Raw genomic sequence first — 26975 nt, 5'->3', positions numbered from 1 at the left:
ATACCAGTTTTTAGTTGACAAAGTGCTCTGAAACCTGTATTACTTAATCCTCTCATCAGTTCTTCAAATTGCCATGGATTATTGTGCCTGTTTTACAGGTAAGAAAACAGAGGCTGAGTCAAGCTAATTCCAGAGATACAGTGAATGATGGCTAGAAGTTCTGTTTCCTGAATTAGGTTTGAAAGCCCTTGTTCCTACACTTCCATGGTGCATATTAACCCTGCACCCAGAGGGCAAAGTGAACAGCTAGTATAGCTAGTTTTATATCAAATGTTTCCTGCGGTATTTAGAAATCCGGGAGTGATATAACTTAAAAATGCCATATGATTTTCTAAAACAAGATTAAAAAAAAAATATTCCATACACAAAATAGGGAAAAAAAAAATCCTAAAATTGTCTACTTCCTTCCCCTTCATACCTTAAAGAGCTCTCAGGTGAAATAATTCCTACTTGACAGAAATTGAAGGATATTCAAAACACAGGAAGCCAACAAAAATATGACAATCCCAGTGGTTAAGGGACAGTCTACAACACAAAATTTTTAAACTGTCCTGTTCCCAAGTGTAAACAAACAGTAAAGGGAAGATAAAGTGGGCGGCAGGCAAGCTTCAGGCATAAGCCCAACCACATTGTATGGAGAAAGACCAAGGCAAGACTAAGGTCAAGCTATTTCTAACTCATTAATGTCTAAGAGTTTTCTCTATAATTAAAGAAGAATGCTTACCTTTATATGACTTGATTGAAAATGAGCAAGAGATTAAAGAAAAAAATCCATATTTGGAATCTAATATAAGCTTGTCTTAACTTAATATACCCAAATTTTACTCAAGCAAGTGATTGTAAGCTAAAAGAATGTCAATTACAAGTGGTCCCTAGTATGAAAAAGGCTGGGTTCCAAATGTTCCTTTTTATGCTTTTTTCTCTTGAATTTTGAGCCTGTTTGTATCACATTGCTTCTTCAGGGAAGCAATGTGATAAAACATGGTAATGAACCTATACTAGGCTGCTGCAAAATGCCTATTTAGCACTCCACAGAGTATACCTTAAGTTTTTAACAGCACTGGCCTGAGTTCTGGGTCTCAGAAGCAGAGATCACAGGAGAGAAAAAAGAGATAAAATAATCTTGCTTCTCAAAGTTCCCACCATTGCCACAATTTGAATGATGAAAAAAATGTTTCTGTTCTGAGAGCTTTAGTGCCTAATGCTAAACCCTGAAGTTTATTTTTGCTCCTTCTTACTACAGTAAGAGTAACCTACTCTTATATATTCTATTCCTCAAAAATAAGCTCCACTAGGAGTTCCCACTATGGTACAATGGGTTAAGAATCTGACTGCAGCGGCTCAAGTTGCTGCAGGGGCATGAGTTTGATCTCTGGCCTGGTGCAATGGATTAAAGGATCAAGTGTTGCTGCAGCTGCAGTGTAGGTCACAACTGAACTGTGGCTCAGATTCAATCCCTGGCCAGGGAATTTCCATATGCAGCAGTGTGGCCATTAAAATAAACAAACAAACAAAAAGCTACACTATAGGAATATCTGTTCATCTTCCTTGATTCTAATTTTAATTCTCAGCTCTCTCTAGAAGGTGTTAGGAATAAAACAATCTGACATATCAATTCATACTAATGTGTAAATGATTGTACATTAATTTATATATACAACACATACATACATAAACACATGTGCAACGTAACTGCATTACTTATGTGTTAGCTAGGCATCATTCTAGGAACCAGGGATATACAAGAGAAAAAGGGCAAGGTTTCTGCTGCCATGAAGCTTACATTTCAATAGGGAGAGTTTGCCAATAATAATATTCAAAAACAAGCCAAAAAATCCAGAAACTAATAAGTACTCTATAGAAAATAGGGTGATATGCTCAACATCACTGATTATTAGAGAAATGCAAATCAAAACTACCACGAGATACCACCTCACACCAGTCAGAATGGCCATCATTAGTAAGTCCACAAATAACAAATGCTGGAGGGGGTATGGAGAAAAGGCAACCCTCTTGTCCTGTTGGTAGGAATGTAAGCTCGTACAACTACTATGGAGAACAGTATGGAGGTACCTTAGAAATCTATACATAGAACTACCATATGACCCAGCAATCTCACTCTTGGGCATATATCCAGACAAAACTTTCCTTAAAAAAGACACATGTACCTGAATGATCATTGCAGCACTATTCACAATAGCCAAGACATGGAAACAACCCAAATGTCCATTGACAGACAATTGGATTAAGAAGGTGTGGTATATATAAACAATGGAATACCACTCAGCCATAAAAAAGAACGACATAATGTCATTTGCAGCAACATGGATGGAACTAGAGACTCTCATCCAGAGTGAAGTAAGTCAGAAAGAGAAAGATAAATACCATATGATATCACTTATATCTGGAATTTAATATAAGGCACAAATGAACCTGTCCAAGAAAAGAAAATCATGGACTTGCAGAATAGACTTGTGGTTTCCAAGGGGGAGGGGGAGGGACTGGGATGGATTGGGAGCTTGGGGTTAATAGATGCAGACTATTGCCTTTGGAATGGATTAGCAATGACATCCTGCTGTGTAGCACTGGGAACCATGTCTAGTCATTTATGATGGGGCATGATAATGTGAGAAGAAAGAATGTATGCATGTATGTGTAACTGGGTCACCATGCTGTACAGTAGAAAAATAATGATAATAATGATGTAATGGGGAAATAAAAAAAATAAAAAGAAAAAAGAATGACTTAAAAAAAAAAAAGAAAAAGAAGAAGAAAATAGGTTGATATAATACTGGAAAAGTGACCACTTCATGTTATGTGGTTAGAAAAGGTCTCTTGGAAGATGTGACATTTACTATGAGATATATTGAAGACAAAGAGCCAGTCTTATGCAAAGGAAAGGGCAAAGCATTTCAGACAGCTAGCACAACTCTGAGAAAGGAATGAACTTGGTGTATGGAGCACAACAAGAAGGCCAGTGGGGCTGAAGAACAGTGGCAGGGAGGTAAACAGAATGGAAAGATAGGCAAGGCCCAAGTCACATACATTGGCCTCTGTACACCAGAGTGATGCTTTTGAAGTTTAGCCTAAGTGAAAGAGGAAGACTTGGAAGATTGTAAGGAGAAATTCTATCTGATTTATATCTTAAAACCACCTCTAGCAGAAGCGTGGAGACAAATAGGAAGCTACTACAAAGTTCAGAATGACAGAGAATGGCTGCCTAGACTAGGATGGTTGTGGTGGAGACAACTAAGTAGGTCTGATCAACACATCCTGTAGAGGAAAGATCTGCAGGAGTTATGAATGGATTCACTGGGGATGAGGGAAAAGTAATCAGGAACACCTGGGCAGAGGACGGCATTTTCCTGAGAGATACAGGGTCTGGAAAGAATTGGTTTGGTTACAGGATAAGGCAGTTGAACAATAGAAATCAACAGTTTTATTCTGGATGTGGTAATTTTGAGCTGCAAATTGCACATGCAGCACTGATACTGGAAAGCAGTTGAGTCTAGAACTGTGGGAGAAGTTTAGGATAGGGATATACATTTGGAAATTATTGGTGTGTCGATGGCATTTAAGCCTTGGAGACTAGGATGGTGAGCATGGACCAAGAAGAGGGCTGGAGACTAGGATCTGCCTCATTCCAACATTTGTAGGTGGGGAGGGATGTCCAGGAAGCCCACTCTCCTCCAGATAGGTGCCTCTGTAGGAGGGTGATTCAGGAAAAGAGGGTCTTTCTCTATTAACAGGTAGCAATAGCAGACACACCTGAGGGCTGTCACAAGTCCTTCTATGCCAGTAGCTTATGAAGAACATTTCACTACCAGTTGGTATGGAGCTCTGTCTCATCTGAAAAGTCATAAGCTCTTTCCCCCAAGATTTTCAGTATGGTAAAATATTTTTTTTCATGCTTTTTAGGGCTGCACCCGAAGCAGATGGAAGTTCTCAGGCTAGAGGTTGAATTGGAGCTGTAGCTGCCGGCCTATACCACAGCAACCAATGCCAGATCTGAGTGGTGTCTGCAACTCACACTGCAGCTCACAGCAATGCCAGATCCTTAACCCACTGAGCAGCGCCAGGGATTGAATCCACAGCCTCATGGATATTAGTCAGGTTTGTTACTGCTGAGTCACAATGGGAACTCCTGTAAAAATACTTTTAATGAGATACATAGACACTTAATGTGCCTTGAGGCAGGAGGACTAGTAGGGCAGGTTTTCAATGACCATAAGGCCATCACAATGTAACAATCTAAGCCTCACCTAGGAAGAGGAAACAGTGTATCAATCACTAACCAGGAGCCCTTCTACTTTAGGAAAGTGTCAAGGCATCAGCCTAGAGAAAGAGCTGGGTCGGCAGGACCAATGCTGATGAATGGTAGGCTGGAAGTGAAGAGAATTCTTCCTCTTTATTCGTCTGCCTATAGCAATTGGGCTTTGTCATTCAGGAACAGAAGCATCCTTTTTCCCCCCCGCTTTCAGGAGTCAGGAGATATAATAAAGCACTGCTCTGAGTCATCAGGGTTGAAGGATAAAGTCAGAAACATTGAATAAGATGCTGAAGGAACAATTCACTATTTTTTTGAGGGGGTATCTGTTTATACAGATATGATTATCAGAGATTACCTGTGAATATACTGGGGAGTATTCTGCACAGTTAATATTGGAGCAAATTGTAGGAATTCTCCCAATCATAGAGCAAATATGGGAAGAATTCCCAATGGGAAGAAATTATGGCAGTGTAGGGAAACCATTTTGACAACTAATAATTCTGTTGTATTCTCCAACAGGTTTTCTTCCCTCTTGATACCCCCACCTGGATTCTGAGCTGATTTTAAGTGGCAGAAAAAAATGACTCCAAGCACTAAGGTTTACTGTTCTCCATGTTTCATGTTAAAGAAAAGAATTTAATCATATGACTGCCATACTGTTGAAAGGAATTTATTAATATGTGAAATATAGAGCCATTTTGGAAGATTGGTATATAGAAAAAGGAGCCAGTGTTGAGATGTTGATATGAAGAGTTGGGGAAAAAAAAACACCCCAAAACATTTTCAAGGCCAAAGATATGAAAGGCATTTTTTTTTTTTAAATCTCTTTTAAAGCAAGAGATGCGTTTGGTAGGACTAACTGCTGACTTTTTCAGAAAGGCAGGCTAATTGGGAATGACTGTCAGGAGACCTAATTTTGCCTTCATGACCATAATTTGCACACACTCTCCTTCAGGGCTAATTTCAAGGCCAAGAGTGGGTACTAACTTGGGCACCTTCTGATACAGTGACTTAGGCCTTAAGGAAAGCAGATCTTCAAAACATTTTCCTATAGTAACCAGTGATAGAGCCACAGCTAGCTATGATGCTTAGTTCCTGCGGTTGTATATATGTTCTCTAAAGAAAGCAACTTACTCTTTCATGTTTTTCCTCCTGCTTGCTACATTTCTGGCCGTTTTCAGGAAAAAATCAAAATGAAGGCCACACAGCACTGCTGGAACACAGCTGGAGTTGAGAGGGAGCCTGCTCTCTCCTCTGAGGATCAGCCATCAACAGGAAGGCTTTGCACAGCCCTGCTCACCAACGTGGGAGGAAAAACTCTCTCTCAATCCCTCGGCTTCTCCATTAACTCTGCTGGACCATAAAACCTTGCTGGGCCCAGCAAGCCCAGGACTCCTTAGGAGTTGATCAGTTGTGTAAATACCACATGCCATGGCTGACTGCTATAAATATAGACATTCCATCCATCCTTCCTTTCGCAAGGATGAGGGGTCCAGATTTATACCGGTCAGATCATACTCAGCTGTTCAATATCATGATCACAAAAGACACCATTTTACTGAATTTCTTCTATGTCCCAGACGCTTTACTAGCTGTATAACTTACCAGTGTTTTCTCCAATCCTTACCACAATTCTGCAAATTAAGCATGGTTATTCCTATTTTGTCAATGAAGAAATGGAGGCTCAGGGAAGTAATTTATCCATTGTCACTGAGATAATAAATATTCACTAGCTGTGAATTTCAGTCAAGAGATCTTGTGGTTTAAATGGCACTTTTTTCCAGTCTCAAAAAGCAAAATCCAGATTGCTAACTATGGCCAGTGTTAGTAGAAATCACAGCATTTTTGTCAAGGCTGTGGCAAACATGGAAAGGGGAAGGGGTATGGCAACTTCAGCAGGACTATATGTTTCCCCTAAGGCCCTGCCTTTTCCCAGGTCCACTGCAACCTTTGCCATTGACCTTCTGTTGGGAGAGATGTGAGTCTTGCTGACCAGTGCTGGGGAGCAGGTGCAGAACTTCTCACAATAAGCTCTGCTGGCCACCAGAATCACCTATGATCTGAACACACACATTTCTGGGACCTTTTTTGGATCTTCTGATTCCATGGTGGTGGGGGTCTCAGGCATTTGCATTTTTAAACAAGCTCCCAGGTAATTGTGGTATGCACCGAAGTTTGAAAATTACTGCTGTCAACGTTTTATGTTTTGGAGGAGAATATCTTACCCAGAAGAGCAAGTAGTCATAATGAGCTACCGTTGTTGGCTGAAAGAAAAATTCAGCTTACAGGAGTGCAAGAAGAGAGGTCCACTGGGCCTGCTCGCTTAGGCCAGGATTCCTGTTTCTCTGTTCTGATCCATGTCTAGTTTTTACTTACTCCCATGAACAGTGGGGTTAAGAGACTATCATGTCAGGTCTCAAGGATTTATCTCAGTTACCAAAAAATACAGGGTTTTATGGAAATCATCCAAACTTGACAAAATACAAAGAAGACATAACTTTTGCTCTTGAGAAGGATTCTATAGTTGTGTTCTTGAAAATTCTAATTGTAATGGGAAGCTGGCCTGTCAATCTATCCATCAAATCAATCTGCTCTCTCTATGCAGGCAGGCAGTCCCTCCGGGAATGCTTTCCTGTCATCATGATGATACTGACCAGCTTTCGAACGTTGGGAGATGCCATGGCAATGATCTGGCAGTGACATCACTAACAGCTCTGGGCTTTTGTCTTTTATAGGCCAAGTTTCTTATCACAGCCCTTGAGATAGTAGGAACAAAAAGGGGTCAAGTGGGCAAATGGGCTTCTACTCCTGGGGGACTCACATGTGAAAGTATCCTTTACCTGGCACGGAAGTTCCAAGCGCCACAAACACCACTGCAGTCACAGAATCCTTCAGGCCGATGGTGCAGCCGAAGTGGGAAGCCAGGTCTCCGATGAAAGCTGTCAGGATGCCAATCATGAGGATGGAGACAATAAAACATGCCCAGCCATTCCAGTATTCTGTGGGGGGGACGAAGGCGAAGAGGACCTTCCAGAACACAGTCAGAAAGTGCATCACATAATCGAAGCAGGAGGGCAGTTTCTCCTCCCCACATTCATCATCATCATCATCTTCCCCTGGAGAGAAAAGAATGAAGAATATTTCATCAAAACCTGTGCTATCAGGGTCTCCCTTTCTCCCACTTCCACCTTCCTAGACCTGCCAGCCCTCCCCTGAGAGGTGAGTGAAGCTTAGGTTTTCCAAGTGTCAATCATAACTGATTATTTAGGTATTGACAGGCCCCGTGGCAGTGGTTCACGGCTCAAGAGCAAAAATTTAGGCCTCCACCAATTCTGATTCTGTGCAATCAATGCACGCTTTCTACTCCATTTCACTTCCATTGAGACCTGTCATTTCAGAGACACGAAAAGGGTTTCTCCCCAAAGGCAGGAAAATTGTATGCCTGGCTTAGAGAGAGGCCCCTTTTGATGAAAGATAACTGACAATTCTTCTACCGGGATTCTTCAGCTTGGAGTCTGGCTCTGGGGATTCATGATTCTAAGATCCCATGTAGGCTCAAGTTCAGACAGGGTTCTCAATCATAGCCCTGGGCCCTGCCTATTTCTCCAGCTTCATCTCCTGCAACTACTTCAAACTCAAACATCATCCTAGGCAAATGGAATTATTTGGATTTTTCAAAAAAAATTGTGTGTACTTTCTCCTACTTTTGTCCCTTAGGACTAAATGTACTTGGCATGTCCTAATCATTCCTTCTTTATCCTTTAAAAATCACTGCCTCTGTGAAGCTTTCTCTGACCATCCCCGCCTGTACTCCAGCTGTACTGGGGATTTCTAGGATCTTCCATAACCCCCAACACTTGTAACACTGGATTGGTGGTTTTCAAAGTGTGGTGCCTGAGCAACAGCAGCAGCACTAGGGAACTTGCTAGATATGCAAATTCTTGGCCCCACTGAAATCAGAAGCTAGCGGGTTGGGGGGTGGGGTGGGAGGTGGCCAAATCTGGTGCTTGAACAAGCCCTCCAGGTGATTCTTATATGTATGCTCCCTCTGAGAACCACTCTCTAGATTGTGCCTGTTCACTTTTCTTTCTTTTCAACTTGACTAAGAGCCTGTCAAGGGCAGGAATTTGTTCATTTGCATGTACTTACTGTTTGGTCTTATCTCCACCATGTGCAATAGCTGGCTAAATTAAATGAAGGCATGCATGATTTTCCACTGACTTTCTATAACTACTTAATTACATAACATATCACAATGTTGCTAATTATGTCATACCATCAAAGCACAAAGAAGTTCACAAAGCTTACTATCTAAAGGAGCCAGGATAGTAATAACAATACTCTAAAATGGAGACTTCATTTACAATGTGATATAACCCCCATTCACATATTTTCAAGTTAGGGTACCCAAAGTCAACTCTTCTTGAAGTGGTGGCTAAATATATTTATGGGTTTTGTAGACATTTTGTAAAGAAACTCTCTTTTTGTTTCACCACCACCATCTCCCAAACCTTCTCACCAGGGATCCACGTCCTTCAACTAATGCAGCTGGGAGCAGATAAGGCTGTCCCATTTCCCAGGTGACCAAGTGATCTGAGATTGCCAGCATGGGGCAAACGTGTGTTCTCTTCATGAGATACTCCATGGTGAAGCCATCTGGTGCAGCTCATAATTGGGAAAAGCCTCTGAAAGCAGGAGAGCTTTGAGGGAGAAGTCCCTTTCCCAGAACACCAGGAGTGTCTGGATTTGTCATCTATTATCTTTTAGGATGGCAGAAGAGGTAATGGCTCACTCTTCAATGAGGACCTGGTCAGTATTACCATACAGATAAAACTCTGGGAATCTGCAGAGGAAGCAGCTTCATCTTTGAGACTTTGGAAGGTCTGCAAGGAGCTTTTGGGAGGGAGTTCCCAGCAGATGGATGGAGTCACCTTTGGAAAAGAATGTGGGAGAGGACTTGACCCAGGTCAGCAGATGGAAAAGTGTGTGACTCATGGGAGTGAAAAAGCATGGCTGACTATGTTCAAGTAATTGAACAAGGGGGTCATTAGACTGAGGTGGCTCTAATGCCTTAGTAACCACTGTAAGCAAAACAAAACCTAAGCCAGAGTCAATTCCTCTAATACTTTTGTATCTGAGAAAATGAAATTGAGGAACCAATGATCACAAACAGCTACCTTTCACCTTTGCCTGAAAGCGCATGTTATGGGCTGAGTTGAATCTCCTCCAAATTCATATGTTGAAGCCCTGACCCCCAGTTCCCAAGAACACATCTGTATTTGGAGACAGGACCTTTAAAGAGATGCTTAAGTTAAAATGAGCCTGTTAGGGTGCCCTTAATCTGATCTGACTGATGGAACTTGGGACAAACAGAAAACTATCAGGGATGTGTGCACACAGAGGAGATACCATGTAAGGACACAGCAAGGAGGCAGCCCTTCCTTCTCCCAAGCCAAGGAAAGAGGCCTCAAGAGGAAGCCAAACCTGCCAAAACCATAATCTTGGATCACAACGCTCCAGAACTGAGAAAATACATTCCTATTGTGTAAGCTACCCAGTCTGTGGTATTTCATGAAGGCAGCCGTAGCAAACTAGTACAGCCCCTTAGGAAGCATCCGATGTCATAGCACTGACATGTTTCTATTACCTACTCCTTTCTTGTTTCCTTCTCCATTTCTTTTTTCCTTCTGTTACCAAACCAGGTTCATTCGGCCCCAAGCACAGCAAGCCAAAACGTTGAGATGCTGGGGTTTGCAGCAAAGAGAAGGCTTATTTACAAGGTAGCCAAGTGAGCAGATAAGAGAACAAATCGCAAACCTCCTGAAAGCACAGAGCTTGGGGTATTTATGGGTTAAGGACTAAACAAGCAGGACGGTCCAGGGCGTTGGGAGTGTGAAGAAAGGTGATTGAAAAAAGATGCAGGAATCTTGGTTCTGCGCAGGTGTAACTGAGCTGCAGGCCTCTGCACATTCACTGAGATCAGGCATTCACACATGCCCAGTTGGAGGGTCAGGCTTAGCCAGCTCAGCTCCAACTCGACACAGCTGACTCCAAGTTCCCAAAACAAACAGCTTATTGTTTAAGCAGCTTGGAGGACATGCACGTCTTAAAACAACCTTGATTAGTGAAGGCGGGTGAAATGGATTTGACCCACAGTTTCATATCTTTCACCTTTCTTCCCATTTCCCTTTTACCCTCCACTTGAGCTCCAAGTGGAACTCACTGTGAGAAATGCATTGAGGGGTTTGAGGGTTTATTTGAGGAGGCGGGGAGGGGAGTAGAAAGAAGAGGACCCTGTTTTTATCTTCCATTCTCTCTACTCCCCATTCCAATGGGGGTATGAATTATCCCAGGATAGTTCAGGAAAAGCACTAGGCTTTCTAGTTACATTTATTTCATATCTGATCCTTCAAAATTTAAATATTTGTAAACATTTTATAATTGCCGTGGAGGGTATGATTAAAACAGTTTGGAAAACACTGAATTTTAATCAATTATTCATAGAAACACAGATTATTCTGCCCCTAACTCTTCAAAATTACTTAATTTAGGGTGTCTAAGTCTCCTATTGTGAAGATGAACAAGGAAACATATAATGAAGCTTCTCAGAAGAAATGACACTTGTAAATTGAGAGTAGATATTATATTTTCTTTCAAGATGGAAATAATAATACCTTTCCCATGAGGGATGCACAGGGAATAATTAGATCATCTCTGCAAAGTGTTTGAGGATATTTCAAGGTAATGATTATCATGGTAGTTATCATTATTTTCCTCCACCTGGGATTGTTACTGCATTTCCCCATCATTATTTAATTACTTAGTCAAGATGCTGGATCCTAAGGTGACATTCTAGGCTTTTAAAAACAAAATCTAATATTGCCCTCTGGAATGAACTTTATGATCTATAGGTGTGCAATGCAAAAAAACATGTGAGAAAGAGAGAAGGAGGAAGGGAGGGAGGAGGAGAGAGGTAGAGAGAGAGAGGGAAAGGAGGAAGGAGGGGAGAGAGAGAGAAAGAGATTGATTTCCTCTGTAGGCTTCCAACATTGTAAGGAATCTTAGCTATTTTAATGCTCAAGTAGGGACTGCGAGTCCCATCTGTTTTATTGCATTTGAAAGTAGAAGTGGCTTCCCACCCGTTTCCCTGGTATCTCACTGCTCTTTATAAATTTTAATCTCCGACTAAGATGTCATTTAAATATTAAAAATGATCCCTGACTGCCATGTATGATGCATACTTACTCTGTTTTGGAGAAGGACAAAGAAATATTATGTTCCTCCTTCACCATCTGGACAATTCTTAAAAGTGTGCTTCTTGCAAAGAGTGGTGGATTTTTTTTTTTTTTTTAAACCCAGAAACGCCTGGAGCATCTTTTATGTGACGGCAAAGATGATAGCAATTTGCTGGTTCTGTCTGTTTGCCAGCTCGGGGTTACTGGACACCACAATTCTTTTGAGTCCCTCTTTTGCATTAGCAAAGAAACAGGCCAGTTGGTGAGCTTCCTTTTATAGGATCTCAAGCAAAGTATCCTCTTAGAATCCTTCTTTTCAGCTTTATGGATTTCACTAATGGGAAGATAATAAACAAGCTGTATTTGATTAAGCTTTCCCATGGCCTTTTAAATGGCTTCCTTGATATATGTTGGACTTCCTAAATATAACTACAAGAATAAGCAAATCATTAAAACCACAGATAGTGGAGAGAGCATTACCTCAATGATTGATATAATGGTGCTTGCATTGACCCTGTTCTAGAGTACGTGAACAAGCGCATCATCAATACAATTAATTGATTGTGAAAGGCAACCCCTGGGCTTGGCACCTGCAGATCTAAAGTAAACCAGGTTTGCCTCAGGGAGAACTTTGAAAACTGGAAACAGAGGCTGCTGGGGTGTAGTTGACACTTGGCTCAGAAGACTTAACTCAATTTCTGGTTTTGAGAGCTTGTTTGGGGGCAAGGCACTTGACATCCTTGGGCCTCAATTCCTCATCTGTCAGATGAGTTTCCTAACTCCCACACCAGGAGAGGAAATGCCCAAGTCCTTCGGAAAACTGCAAACCCCTTTACAGACAGACTGGCCATAGTCCATCATTGCTACTTGTCAGAAGGAAGGCAGTAAGTCAATATGATCTCAGTATCCTGATTTCACAGAATCTATATTCTGTTTGAATGAGCCATTATTACTACAGCTTCCCCCAGCTGCTTGGTTTAAAAAAAATAAAAAGGACAAAAAGATCAGAGGAAGAGAACGTGATGGGGATTCTACTAAATGTCAGACACTGAGCTAAATTTTTCACATGCCAGCTCTTACTTAATCCCTACAATAACCCTGTGAGGTGGGCATCATTTATCCCATCATACAGATGAAAAACCTGAAGTTCAGAGACTTTAAGTGACTTTCTAAAATAATGACACAGTCAGTAAGTGGCTGAGTTGGGATTTGATCTCACAGCCCCAGGATTATTTTTCTTCCCATGAAGTCTTGCTGCAGCAATCTGGGGAGGTTAGCATCGATCATCACATACTGCTTCAACGTTTGACTCTGAGAATTCTTCTAAGCCTCCCGCTATACAAATATAAGGTTGCCTTTTTGTAGGAATGTAAAAATGAATGATGTAAGGATGTGCATCATACTTAATGCTTGTGTTCTATTTTTTAGACACGGTTTATTTTATAGATATGATTTTTTTGGACAGAGTCAGCCATATGCTCTTTCTGGAGACCAACTAAACCCAGAAGACAAGACGATAAAGTAAGGGAGGGCACCATGGTGATGGTTGCTTCTGAACCTCTAGAGTGTGGCAAGTTCTTATTTCTAAATCCAATATCCTGGTTTGCCTCTAGCTCTTTACTCTAGAATTTGGGAAACTGGCCTAAAAGATCACAACTCTGTAATGGAAGGCAGTTTGGAGAACCTCTGCTGATCTTAACTTGAGAAGTGTCTGACTTTCAGTTCCTTCTAGGTATTCATTTCTTTATAACGAGTCCATTTTTATTTTGCAAGACTATCCTCCAACTATGGGAATAAAGAGATGATTTAGAATGCTTTCTGGGATTAGGACAGGATGGATATAGGAGGACTCTTGGGGCCAACCACACTGCCATCCATGTGATCTTCTGCACCCATTCAGCAGCCCTGTGTAATATATAAATCAATAACTGCGAAGGAAGAAGACTGCAGTGGGTTTCTACATCCTACCGATTTTGTTTCAGGCAGAATTTCTTTTTGAAATGTTATTCCTTTTTTTCCCCAGTGTGGTTGACTTGATTTTGCGTTGCTGTAGTTTCTGAGCACAAAGATTTGTTGTCCTCAAATTAACAAGGGAATTTGTTATTGAAGAGACGTTCTCTTCCTTAGCTATCACTTTACTTTTGCAACCTGATACACAGTAATTATAAATGGGGCTCTACTCTTGTGTTGTATATTTCTATTTCTCTTGTCCAAAACTTCTTACAGAATTACTAAATATTTAGGGCAAAAGAAACCTTAGCCATCAGTTAATTCACTGCTTCTAAATTTAAGAAAACAAACCGAGAATTCTGATTCAATTGATGGATTTTTTTTTTGGTCTTATTTCCTAGTATCTCTGTGTGTGTGTGTGTGTGTGTGTGTGTTTGTGTGTGTGTGCACGACATATAAGAACTTGAGTTAAACCCAGTGGCTTTTACTGTCTTTCTCATTCAATGATCTTAAAAACTTCTTTTTTCTCTTTCCCATTTTGTATGTTTGTATCTTATTTCTAGTGAGGAAGCATATCTCCATCTCTTCCTACCCTTAATGATTTCAATATGCCCCTAAATTCAGTAACGTAAAGATTCATTCCCAAACAAGGGTTTACCTCTTGTTCTGGATTTTAGAGATGTACTATAAACAGTTCCCTATGACCTAGTGGCCAGGAAGGACTTGTTTACATATTCTCTGATGCAAAGTAGAAGATGTCAGTAATTTTTCTTCCCAAGTAGATTGCAAGATAATTCCTAACAAGAAAGATCTTAAAACACAATACACTCACATTTCTAATCTATGAGTTTCCAAAGCACAGGGAAGGAATACAGACATTTCCTGCTATCAAATGAAACATATAGGTATTAGAAAAATACCTGAACTTAAAGCATTGGTGGGGGTGTCCGAGCTTGCCAAGTTTAACTCTCTGTTCAATGTGAATTCCTTTAAAAATCTCTCTGGCAGTCACCCATGCCACACTTGAGAGTACTAGCTATTAGGGAATCCATGGTCTCACAATGCACATTTTAATAGCTCTGGATGTCAGTTTGGGCTAGCAGGTCCATTCGTTTGTCTGAGTCCCATCCCTTAAGCCTTATGGCATAAGCCTAGTCCTGTTCCATGTGATATTCCTTCAGGCACGTGAATCTGGCTACTCTCATTTCACCCTTAGTTCTTGCTCCAAGTTGAGGCCAGCCAGGCTCTTTGGAGCCTTCTCTCAGTCATATTCTTCTTTTTTAAAATACGGCACATGGAGCTGAATGCAACTCCAAGGGGGCACGTGGATGGTCTTTCACCATCCTCATTCTGGGTACTTTCATCAATGACCACGTTGGGCTGTTGGTAACCATAACACCTATTGTCATACATAGAGTAAATCAACACCAACAACCCACTGTACCAATCTGTTCCAATTTCTCGGTCATGTCTTCCATTTCCACATAGTATATTTGATTTTGGGGGACACAACTGTACCATCATCTGTCTATCCTTAATAGGCTCTTTAGTGATTACTGTCTTTTTCAGTCCATGTAAAACTTTGTCATGGGAAAACTCATACTTGGACATCATACTAGGTCTTTCTAAGAACAGTCATTCTTTTTTTTTTTTTTTTTTGGTTTTTTAGGGCCACACCTGTGGCATATGGAAGTTTCCAGGCTAGGGGCTGAATTGGAGCTTTGCTGCTGGCCACAGCCACAGCCATAGCAACACCAGATCTGATCCAGTCTGTGTCTGTGACCTACACCACAGCTCTTGGCAACACCAGATCCTTAACCCACTGAGCGGGGCCAGGGATTAAATCCATGTCTTCATGGATACTATTTGGGTTCATTAATTGCTGAGCCATGACAGGAAATCCTCCAAAACTGTCATTCTTGAAGCCTTCTTGAAACTATATTTGGATTATGACAAAGTCCCTTGGTGTGGCTAGTTATCCTTGGGGAAGATGTAAGCCCTGCTGTTGGTCTCTAGTCTTACTGCCCTCATCCCCTGCAGCCAAAAGCCTGCTAGCAAGCCTGCTGGTATTATTGAAGGGCCCTTCTTCACTAGCTCCTGGGGATCAGAATTAGTGTGGAGATCCCAGACTAGAATCCTAGAATCCATTGTGCCTGGGGGCCCACAGCTGGAATTATATCTTTTACACTGGCTGATCTTTTGTTTTCTTTCTATTTCCCTGGATAGATGCACTGGTTATCAACACTATATAGCATGAAATATGAGTTCAAGATGATTGCAGCTTTGCGACTTGAACCGCTGGCGTGTTTGTAGAAGGAGAGGACATCTCTCTAGGCCCTGTTAATTATCCCCACCATCTATTGCCAAGCCAGAAATAATGATGGGCCATTCTGCCCCATAGGACCAGTGCTCATTTCAGCCCATATCTGGGGGGCTAGGGACAGGTGATGGGTGACAGTACTCAAAGGGATCCTCCCAGGTGACCGACCCTCTGTGAGTAACTTTCAACCATTTCAGAGACAAAGGAACACCTGGGTGAAATTTTCCACAAGGAACGGAATGCTTAGGGGTTTAGGCCATTATGGACCTGGTTAGGATGATGAACATAGCACAAGAAATAACTAGGGTGACAGAAATATTTCTCAGCCAAGGTAGCCACTGTCAAAAATGAAAAACGGATCCACTAAGGAGTTCTAGCTCCGTGCAAGTTGGATTATTAGCGCAATGAATCAGTTTAAAGCTGAAAATCAACCCCTGGGCCTCTTTCTCTGTTAAGAATTCCTCTCTGAGAACAGAGTGCTCGGAAATGATTGTAGGCTGACATAATGAGTTGTAGGCTGACATAATGAGTTGCATGTGGTTTTGCGCCAAGCTTTATTTTTGCAAAATAACTCCAAGTCAGGATGAGAACCTTGAAATTCAGAGTATCCTCTTACCCCTCATTGATTGTAGGATTAACAGAATTCCAGGCTCTTGCATAGAGAAGCACATTGCCTGCAGACTTGAGCACCTAAGAAATAAATCTTCAGCGAATAGAAGTGATGCTCAGCAACTGTAGATGCCTCCTGCTAGTTTAGATGGTTTAGTTAAAGTGGGTAGGAAGTGGGCACACCAGATTCTGACTGGCCTGAGGGCTCTGCTAGCACTTAGTAAACATGGGCAGCTGTGTGTGAATTAGCCTCCTGCCGTGTGGGAAGCAGAGCCTTGGAGGAGCTCTTTGGGCAGCAATAACCCTGTTATTGTCAACAACACAAATCAATATTATGTCCCAGGAAAATGCAGAAATGTATAGAAAAGGTAGATGTGTATCAAAGGCTGCCTCACAAGCAGAGGAGCATAAAGATGGTCTAGATTCTCTCAAGATGTTGCCGTGATTAAATTATAAATTCAGATTCATCTACTAAGCACCTCCCTTCATGCATATGGGCCAATACATGCATTCCACTTAATCTCCCGGCAACCTGGTAAAGTAGGTATTATTATTTTCTCCATTATAAAGATGAAGAAACCAAGGCCTAGAGTTTAAGTGATTTTCTTTTCTGGGATTCTCTTAAATTTTATTGGAGTATTTTTTATTGACAATGCTGTGTTAATTTGAGTACAGCAAAGTGAATCACTTATACATACACATATATCCATTCTTTTTCAGTTTCTTTTCCCATATAGGTTATTGCCGAATATTGAGTAGATTTCCTTGTTCTATACAGTAAGTTCTTGGTAGTTATCTATTTTATATATAGTAGCGTGTATATATTAATCTCAACATCCCAATTTATCCTTCCCCCTATGTTTCTTCTTTGGTAACCGTAAGTTTGGTTTTGAAATCTTTAAGGGCCTTTTTTTTTTTCAGCTTTAAAACATGTTTTAAGTTGACTTTCTTATGAAATTTAAACTCTTTCCACTGCTTTATTGCAATGACTTGACTCACTGTTCCCAGAGAGAAAAATCTCTGTGGTTTGTCCAGCAAAAATCCATTCTGATAAAAATTGAAGCTCTTTAGCATTACTTTAGGAAATAATTGTAATTGGGAAATAACGCCCAGTATATGATATCATGTATAAAATATTGAATGTTCTTTCAAGGAAAGAATGGATGGCTTTACTTCCTCTCTTTTTCCTAAAGAGTCTGGTTTTCTTTCAACCTTTGGGAAAATCTTCCACTATTGGTTTATATCAGCCCTGTTCTGGAAATGGGGTTCTCTCCATATGGTGGCAAACATCTATCTCTCTGTGTAGCAAATAGGACAGACTCCAGGGAGCTCTTCAGTAATGACGGCTTCCCTCCTCTGTGACTGCTTGCCTGGTCTCAGGATCACTGGAAGGGATTCTCTTCTGATCATGGCTGGGTGAGTTGCTCTGCCAGCAAAGTGGTGATGAAAGTTGAGTAGTTAAGAATCTCATCTAGGCCTTGGTTGGTATGATACAAATGCAATCACTCAGGGTGCCCCTCATCTCCTTGTCTCTGCTCCCTTCTCTCTGCTGTGATTTTCAGTGAGATCTCAGTAAACAGACCCTGCCTGACATCAAAGAGACTTAGGCGATTTCCATGTTCTTGGCACCTCACAGATTCTCCACGTGTTTCACTTCCCTCCAGAAACAGAGGCCAGCCACAGTTGACTTTCTCCTTGGCATTGTTGCAAAGATAAATTAGACTTTTTAAGAGCAGTGAGCATCTTATAGGCAGTAAAACCAGTATTGAACCCAAGGAGCTCATTAGTAGAACGTGCATTGGACATTCCATGCTCTGACTGCATGTGAACACTGTTTTTGGAGGGTAGCCTGGCTAAGGTGGATGTTGACACTTGGAATCGTCTGTCCACCAGTGGCTTTTTCATCTCTCTTCCATAATACCCCTGGAATGGAGCTGTTGTGATGCTTTTCTTCAATAGAAACCATCTTTAAAAGATCCCTTTCCTTCTCATTATTAATATCTGTGGCCCATTTTCCTTAGTTGGTTAAGGCATAGAGCAAATGCTTTTATGTTTATAGGTCTGAACTCTAAGAGCATTTTGGGGAGTTCCCGCTGTGGTGCAACTGGGGATCAGTGGTGATGGGAATAGAGTGGGCACAGGCAGTTTTAGAAGTCCCAGTAAAGGATCATTGATAACAAGGGAAACTTAGGGGACATTGGGAGATCACTGTAAGTTAATAACTGCTCAAGAATGCCATCAGCACAAGGCAGGCTTGCTTGACTAGGGGAGGCGTGAGAAATGGGATGAGGCCTGCATTCATATTCAGACCTAGGGCAGGAGTTTGAGGACCACCCTTCTGCTGATTTGAAAACACACCTTACCGGATATCAAGGAGGAGCTACTACTCTCAGAAAGGAAGTGGCGGTCTTTTGCAAGCCCCATTTCCCCATGAATAATAAAACTGTAGCCCACTGGATCCTCGGGGCAGAGCTTCTGTGCCTGCCCACTTGCACCTCTTATAAGCATCCTATCTTAATAAATCTACTCCTTGCCTATCACTTTGTCTTTTGCTGAATTCCTTCTGTGTGAAGACATGAAGAACCTGAACCTCAGTGAGTCCAGACACAGTGTGAGTGATTCTAATTTAAAACTGTGGGTTTCTGGCTTTGGGCTGGGTTCAAGTCCCAGGACATGGGTTCAAATCCCAACCTGGGTTTTGGCTGGGTTCAAGTTCCGGTATGTGGGTTCAAGTACCTGTCTATGTTCTGGCTAGGTTCAGGCCGTTAGTGCTGTCAGTTGCAGCAGTGTCTCTGCAGCACCAGGACAAAGGTTTGATTCCTGGCTGACACAGTGTGTAAAGGATCTACCATTGCTGCAGCTGCGTTATAGGTTGCAACCGTGGCTTGGATCTGACCCCTAGCCCAGGAACTCCATATGCCATGGGGTAGCCAAAAAAAAAAAAAATTTATTTCAGATAACTGTTTAGCACCACAAACCTAGGATAAACCCCTAATCTGAACCACTATCTTTGGTAAATCTTCAAAGGGAATGCAGTGGTTGAAAGGGGGACTTTATTTTTACCCATTGCATCTCCATTGAATATTTATTCATCATTTACATGTCAGGGACAGTTCTAGGCACTGAAAATGGAGACAAATAAGAGCTCCTAAAACATCCATTCTGACAAGGAGAGGTGGATAGCAATCAAGTAAAAGAGATGAAGAAACACGATCATTTCAGATGTTTATCTGGGCTGTGAAGGCATTGAAGTCAGATAATATAGTAAACGGTGACTGGGCTGTAAGGGAACTTCTCTAGGTGGTGACATGTGAGCTGAAACCTTAATGCTGAGAACATCTAGATGTGGAGGGAAAGCCTTCCATGCAGAGGAAACAGCTTATGCACAGGCCCCCGAGGCAAGAGGAGAGTATGAGGAAGAGAAATAAGCTCATGGCCTATGGGCATTAAATTCCAAGATGTACAAGTGTGACAAGATGGAAAGAGGATGACCTTGGAATCAGAACCTATGGGTCCAAGTGTGAATCTCAACTTCTGTTTCCCCAGCTCCCAAACAGGTTCACGAGTACCTACTGCACAGGGTTATTGTGATGCTGGTGTGAATACAAAACAACTATTCACCCAGGGCAGGGCCATTCACTTCATTGAATCCTGTTAAATTGTCGGCCCAAGAAAGTTTCGGTCTTTACTTCTTAATCCTAGAGCATCACATCATCAAGAAGCCCAGAGGTTCTTAGGTGACATCAGGGTACAGGCAGGGAATAAGGGTGAAGACGCTGGTTCTGTAAATGTCAACTTGGGAAGAAGAATGAGTTCAGTGCTGTGTGGTGTAGCAAGCACTTGGGATTCTAAAACAGGCTCTACATGACCTTGGAGAAAATTCTTTCCCTCTCTGGTCTCAGCTTCTTATTCATTAAAAAAAGCAGAAGTTATTTGCAGCAACATGGATGGAACTAGACACTCTCATACTAAGTGAAGTAAGTTTGAATGAGAAAGACAAATACCATACAATATCAGTTACATCTGGAATCTAACCATTCCACAGAAAAGAAAATCATGGACATGGAGAACAGACTTGTGGTTACCAAGGGGGAGAGGGAGGGGGAGGGAGTGGGATGGACTGGGAATTTGGGGTTGATAGATGCAAACTATTGTCTTTGGAATGGATAAGCAATGACATCCTGCTGTGTAGCACTGGGAACTATATCTAGTCACTTATGATGGAGCACGATAATGTGAGAAAAAGGAATGTACATGTGTATGTGTGACTGGGTCATCTTGCTGTACAGCAGGAAATTGAACACTGTAAACCAGCTATAGTAGAAAAAAAATCATTAAAAGTGGAAAAAAAATCATTAAAAGTGGAAAAAAAAAAAGGAGGGGTTGGACTAACTGATCAGTAAGCTCCTTTTCCGGTTTGCACCAGGATACTGGTCTAAGATGCTCTCTCGGGACAGAAGACACAACACCCAGCCAGATGTGAGGCGAGCAGACACAGGCAAGGCGGGAGAGATGCACGGACTGGGGGGTTGTTTCAAAGCCTGTGGGTTCAGGCAGGTGGCTTTTGATTTCAGGAATCAGAATGACAAGGTCTTTATCAAGAGAGCAAGGTCTTTATGAGGCTCTTCTGCCTTTGGGTATGTATATGCGTATGTGTTGAGGGGAGGGTTGGCTTTGTTTTCTCCTCCTTCCACCTTCTCTGATTACACTGAATTGTTTTCCCCACTGAAAGCGGTGTATAAAGCCTCCTGTCTGGGGATCACCCCCCTCCCATGCCTTGTGCATTGATTTGTAAGCAACAACTAAAACTGTATTCACATCGCAGCAGCTGATGCCAACAAAAGAGCTACTGGATCCAGTGATGGCATATTGTTTGCAGAGCTGAGCTGCTGCTTCTCCAGACAAAAGCCACATTAGAGACGTGACTTCAGGCTTCCAAATAAGAGCACTGAATCATCCCAGAGCTCTTCGGTATGGTGTTTTCCTCAAGATTTTGTAATAAGCAATTTAAAAGAAAAACAGCCCAATAAGCCAATATTCTTTTCAGAAATATGAGCTAAAGCATATCCAGGAGCCAGAAAATAATTGCTTCTTTCTCCTGCCTTGTTGAACTCCCACCCCTGGGTGGCTGGCCTACCTCTTTCTGAAACAGGGAGCTGAAGTTACCTGATTCAACATTTTATCCTGACATTTTTAAGTTGATAGATATCCTAGATTTGCTTAGCCTACCTCCCAGTATGGCCCGAGAATATCTCCCATAAACAGTCTCTTAAACTTACTGTCATCCCCTTTGTGACTCATGCCCTCCACTTTTCCTCTTTCTCAATTAGGATCATGATTACTAGCCAAAAACCACTAAAATTCTACCAAAAAAAAATTGACAAAAAGTGTCACTTTAAATATGGGTTTGCATATCCAATTTGCATATACAAGATAAATATATTTTATGTTTACAAATATATGCATATGTATATATGGATGTCCTGTGTGTATGTATATATTATATATGAATTAAATATGTCTAAACTCTTTGAAACTTGGTATATGTGTGTGTGAAGGTATGTAGATGTTTACATAAATTTTTTCCTAGATCAGACAGGCAATATGGTATTATAGCAAAAACAGCTTTTAATCCAGCTACATGGTGTTTGCAAAACAATGATTCCCACCTAAATTCACTCATTCTTTATTCAACAAATACTTATCATTGCCAAATTCTGTCCTAGACACTAGAGAAATAGTGGTAAGTAGGACAGATTTGCTGTTAAAAAACAGTATTTTAATTTAGACTCCTTCTACTTCTAAGAGGACTTGAACAGATTTGTACCTATTAATAAAGATAAAATACGTCAAGATAGGAGTTCCTCTATGACTCAATAGGTTAAGGACCTAGCTGTTGTCTCTGCTGTGACCGGAGTTGCTACTGTGGCTCGGGTTTTATCTCTGGCCTAGGGAGCTTCCACATGCTGTGGTCATGGCCAAAAAGAAAAAAATAAATAAATAAAGGATACTTTCAGACATGTGAGTTGAGTAAATTTTGAACACTTGGACAAAAAAAAATCAACTAAACTTTCTGATGGTCAAAGCAAATAAAACATAAAACCTTGAATTAAAAATTAACTTGCTGAAAAAAACTCCAAACTTCTTTTCTTTAAACTAAAGCAGGAACTTATCATGTTTTCTATAAACTTAGTAAGAGATATCATCAATAATAACTCTAACTCTAAGGAAAGATAAAAATACTTTTCAAGTACTATACTTTAAAGGTAAAAATTTAAATTATAATTAATTTTATAATCCAGTGTAGGCAGTTTTAATAGGTGGCCAAAGTTAAAGAAGCTTTACTTTTCTGATATCTAATTCAAAGCAAGAAAGAGCAGCTACTGAATTTAGTTCATGTGACCACCAGACAGCGTATCTTCAGCATTAGATATCTTAAATGAGCCAAATTGGTGAAATTACCCGATTTATCTAACATGTACTCTAAGGCAGGTATTCCATTTGGTGAAAGCCAGGGCCTTAAATTTCAAAGAGCAGTACCATGGACACCAAGTTGATATTTCTTGTTGAAAGTGAAGGGTCCTTCAGAGGACCCTTTAGTACTCCCATGTTCCAAAAACAGAGGACAGCCATCCCTATGCCCTAATTTCACAGGTGAGATCAGAGGGCTTGTCCAGAGCTACAAAACTGGTTGGTGGCTCTTTGACCATGTGAATTTGATGATCATTGTGCAACTATAAATGTAATAAATTCATTGAGTAATAAAAAAATAAAAAAGGAAAGAAAAAAAATAAATCTCCAGAGAAGCCAAAGATGCTGACATAAAACTTTTTTTTACAATTAAATGCTGTATTTGTCATCCATGTCATAGACACTATCTCACAGAATGTGACTGTTTTATCTGTATATTGGAAAAGGAATGAGAGCTAAGTTGGATGACAGCAGTGTTCTTCACATCTCCTGTTAGAGTTTAAAATCACTGCTATTCCTGGTAGTTTGAGCGTGCCAATGATTCTAAGCATGAAAAACCTACCTGAAGAACTAGTCAGACCACAGGGAAACATTAGCACAGAGAAAAAGATGGGCATTGATTCTGCTTTGTTTCAGAAGACCTGCTGTAATTTCTAGCAGTGGATATAAATACAATTTCCTAAGCACACAAAGAATTTGGAAGTCTCTCTGGGTTCCTCATGATGGGAGTAACCTGAGACTTGGTGCGGTGACTGAGTCTGTCCACTTTACGCAGTTGGCATTCTTTCTGGTCCTTCTACACCTCTGTCCAGTGCTTACACACTCACTTCCAAACACTTAATTTACCATGTGTAGCTGAGAGCCCAAGAGGCGTCAACTTCGCTCCTTCTGTCTTACATCAACTCACCTGAAATCTGGCCCCTTAAGACCTGACTTACAGTTGTAGGAGGGCTACCTGGAGCCATGCTAAATGCTTACCAGCTCTGGACTCACAGAGATGGGATTTCATATTCCATGTGGCCCTTTGCTAGTTGTGTGACTCTAACTAAACATGTTCTACAATCACTCTGGGCTTCATGACTCTCCACTGTAAACTTAGGACAAAAAATATTGACCTTGGTGTATAGCTTCGGGGAAGAGAAATGCATAGAAAGCACTGGCCATGTGGTTGATAAAAGAAATGTTCACATACTGAGGTATGGGGAAGTCATTCTGGCTTATACATGAGTTATCTTGAATTGGATGCTAACTAGACCAACCTGTTTGTGGCCCATCAGACCTACAATGTACATCTGCTTTAATTACAAAAAGAAAAGGGCACGTTGACCAGAAGGAAAGAATATCGATGTTAAAAATAAAGATTAAATGCCTCTCTTCTGGAGATGCCTATGCTGGTTCTCCTTTGATGATAAGACTCCTTTCCCAGGTGCTAAGGCCATACTGACTTATTGTGGATGTGCTGGTCTGTTTTGTTTTGTTTTGTTTTTTAACTTGAAGAAATATATTCCTGACTTGCTAAATATGCTTTGTTCTGACAAGATATAAACTGGTGCTGAAAACCATGCTTCCCCTGAGCAGTTTCTCAGAGAAGTCTGGGAAGCTGTCTTACGGGTTATTGTCTTCAGTTTGGCTCAAATAAAACTCTTTGTTATTCTTATTATAGATTATTATTTTCATTGACTAGTAAACAGGCAATTATGGTAACATTATTTAGGCAGAAAATGGGCCAACATTTCATATACAGGTTTTTAACTAACTTCCTTAAAACTGGTTGTACCTACTATTTCTCATGAAACTGCGTCTTTTTTTCATGAAACTCCATCAGCTTATATTTTTGGACAAGGGATAATTAAGAATGCTTTCTAACACATCGATGTAAATCAACTACACTTCAATAAAATAAATTTTAAAAAGAATATTTATAGTCAAACAAACAAACAAAAAATAGGGCAAAATGAAAATTCCTAATCCCCAACACCCTCTCTCCTCTTTTCCCCATTGTCTCACAGTCACACTGAGGCTGTGTCAAACCTGACTGAGCAGGATTTTTTTCCCCAACGGCTTAAATGTGATTTACATCTGACCCAGGGTTAACGCATTAAGTAATGGAGTGTCTCCACAGTAAATGATGTTCAATAATAGAGGAGATGCTAGAAAGATTCCTGCTTAGACCAGATGGCATGGCGATCCTTTGAAATTCATTTAAGGCACCATTTTTATTATTTATCATTTAGGACTTAGGGAGTGGATCAGTCTTCAGGTTGACAGGATTGTCAAGTGCATTACTGTCCAGAGGCACCATTGAGGTGACAGTTTTTGCTATTAAATAATTCAGTTTAACTGAGAGCACTTATTATTCCACATAGCATGCATGGATAAAGAAGAGATGACAGATGCATCCCCCAACATAAGCCAGTCTCTGTACTGGACTGGGAGGCTCGGGAGACCACACCCCCACCATCTCCTTTAGCTGAAGGCAGGTCTCTATAATCTACTGTAAAGTGTAGCAGGTATGGACAGGCTCAGAGCCCATGCCTAAGAGCCTGGCCTCCTGCTGAATGTCTGCCCTTCTACTGCAGAGGAATCCACAGGCATTTCTCAGCTTCAGTCAGCAAGCAGGAAGAAAATTAGGGATATTCAAGTCACCAGCTCACTTAATCTCTTTTTTCACGATGGAAGACCCTCTTCTCCTCCTTTTCCTTCCAGGAGTATAGCTGTGAGTTGTGTGCTGCTATTGTGCCGAGTATTTAACATAAGCAAGCCAGGCAGGTGGGCAGTGTCCTCTTTCATTTCCCTAAAACATGTGGCCCACGAAGCATGATGCTACTGGGGATGCTACAGCACTAGAGCAGACATTCACAGGCTCCCACATGTCTATACTGGCTGGTACCCTGGAACTCACCTTGTCCAATCCTTTCATTCTACTGATGGCAAAACCCCAATTCACAAAGATTAAATATGTTGTCAAGGTTATACAGTTGATAAGAGATAGAATCAACACTACAAAAAGTCTTCTTTTTTGGGGGAGGGTGGCTCTCTTTTGAATGTTTCTTCATTATGAGAATGCTTAGAGATGCCATGTTAGATTTGCAAAATTAATGTCAAAAGTGAAAGAATTTGAGACAAAGCCTTAGTTCTGAATACTTGAAATGATCAGGTAAAAGAAAGGGGAGTATGTTGACTTCCCTGAAAGGATGTCATAAATTACTAGGTAGGAGAAGGCCATAGATGCACCTAGGAAGACAAGCACTTCCCTCTGTTCTTTAGGGAACTGACCAGCACCTTCCTTTAAAGAAATGTGAGCTGGGCTCTTTAAGAGACTTAACAAATATTAAGGAATAATCAACTCTTCATAGTTCCATCTGCAGTTCAATTATCCAAATGAATAAAGACACAAGCCATATAAGGTGCCTGTCTCTGTATGCCTTTGTTTTATATAAATGTGTGTATGCACACATATGATGTGTATCTATGCATGCATACATCCTTTTATGCATGTATGCATATGCTCTTATGTATGTATGTCTCTGTTCATGTAGTTTGCAAACACACACACATGCATATCTGTGTGCATCTGTGTATGTATGTGGGTATATAGGTATTCTATCTATACGTTCACACGTGTGCATGTGTATGCACATGTGTACTCAGGCCCCAGGCACAGCAAGTGAGTGCCCCCTCAAACAGCATAGAATCCCAGGCTGATTTGTATCCCAGCACTATCATTTGACTTTGACTAACTAACTTTGACTTCTTGAACAAGTTACACTGTTTTCCTGAATCTCAGCTTTCTTTTCTCTAAAATGGCATGTGTAACCTTAAAAAACCAAAAGATCGAACAGTGTTTTTAGTCACAGAGCCTTTATAGTAATTAAACTGAATTGACTGCATTTCCACCAAATTTGGTTATATTTTACTGCGAAATATTCGAGGTGATTTGTCCCCCCAAACAACCAACCATGGTATCCAAAAGCATAGACAATTCTTTTGAAAATACATATGTTGCCTCAATTAATCCTTACAGCAACTCCATGAGTAAGGAGCAGTTTTCTCCACTTGACACCCAAGGGAACTAAGATTCAGAGGAGATGTAATCTGTCTAGAGTCACCCAGGGAATTT

General features: G+C 40.9%; 1 protein-coding gene across 41 annotated transcripts in view; it reads right to left on the bottom strand.

The window, feature by feature from the left end:
* Positions 1 to 26975, bottom strand: part of SLC8A1 (solute carrier family 8 member A1) — a 421405-nt gene that overhangs the window by 40136 nt on the left and 354294 nt on the right. For 40 of the 41 annotated variants that reach the window (XM_085019457.1, XM_085019445.1, XM_085019450.1 and 37 more), the window contains one exon: positions 7111 to 7386. In XM_085019457.1, coding sequence (XP_084875583.1) covers positions 7111 to 7386 — 276 coding nt within the window. Of the gene's footprint in view, positions 1 to 4576; positions 5495 to 5663; positions 7387 to 26975 lie in introns of those variants that run through there. The other variant, XR_014842083.1, reaches the window with a different exon arrangement.

The sequence above is a fragment of the Sus scrofa genome, chromosome 3 (genome assembly GCF_054392235.1).
Source record: "Sus scrofa isolate SSC_HxYL_T2T_F1_AM1 chromosome 3, Sscrofa_HxYL_maternal_Yorkshire_Landrace_v2.0, whole genome shotgun sequence".
In the NCBI taxonomy this organism is placed as follows: Eukaryota; Metazoa; Chordata; class Mammalia; order Artiodactyla; family Suidae; genus Sus; species Sus scrofa.
This window is presented reverse-complemented; position numbering and strand designations above follow the sequence as displayed.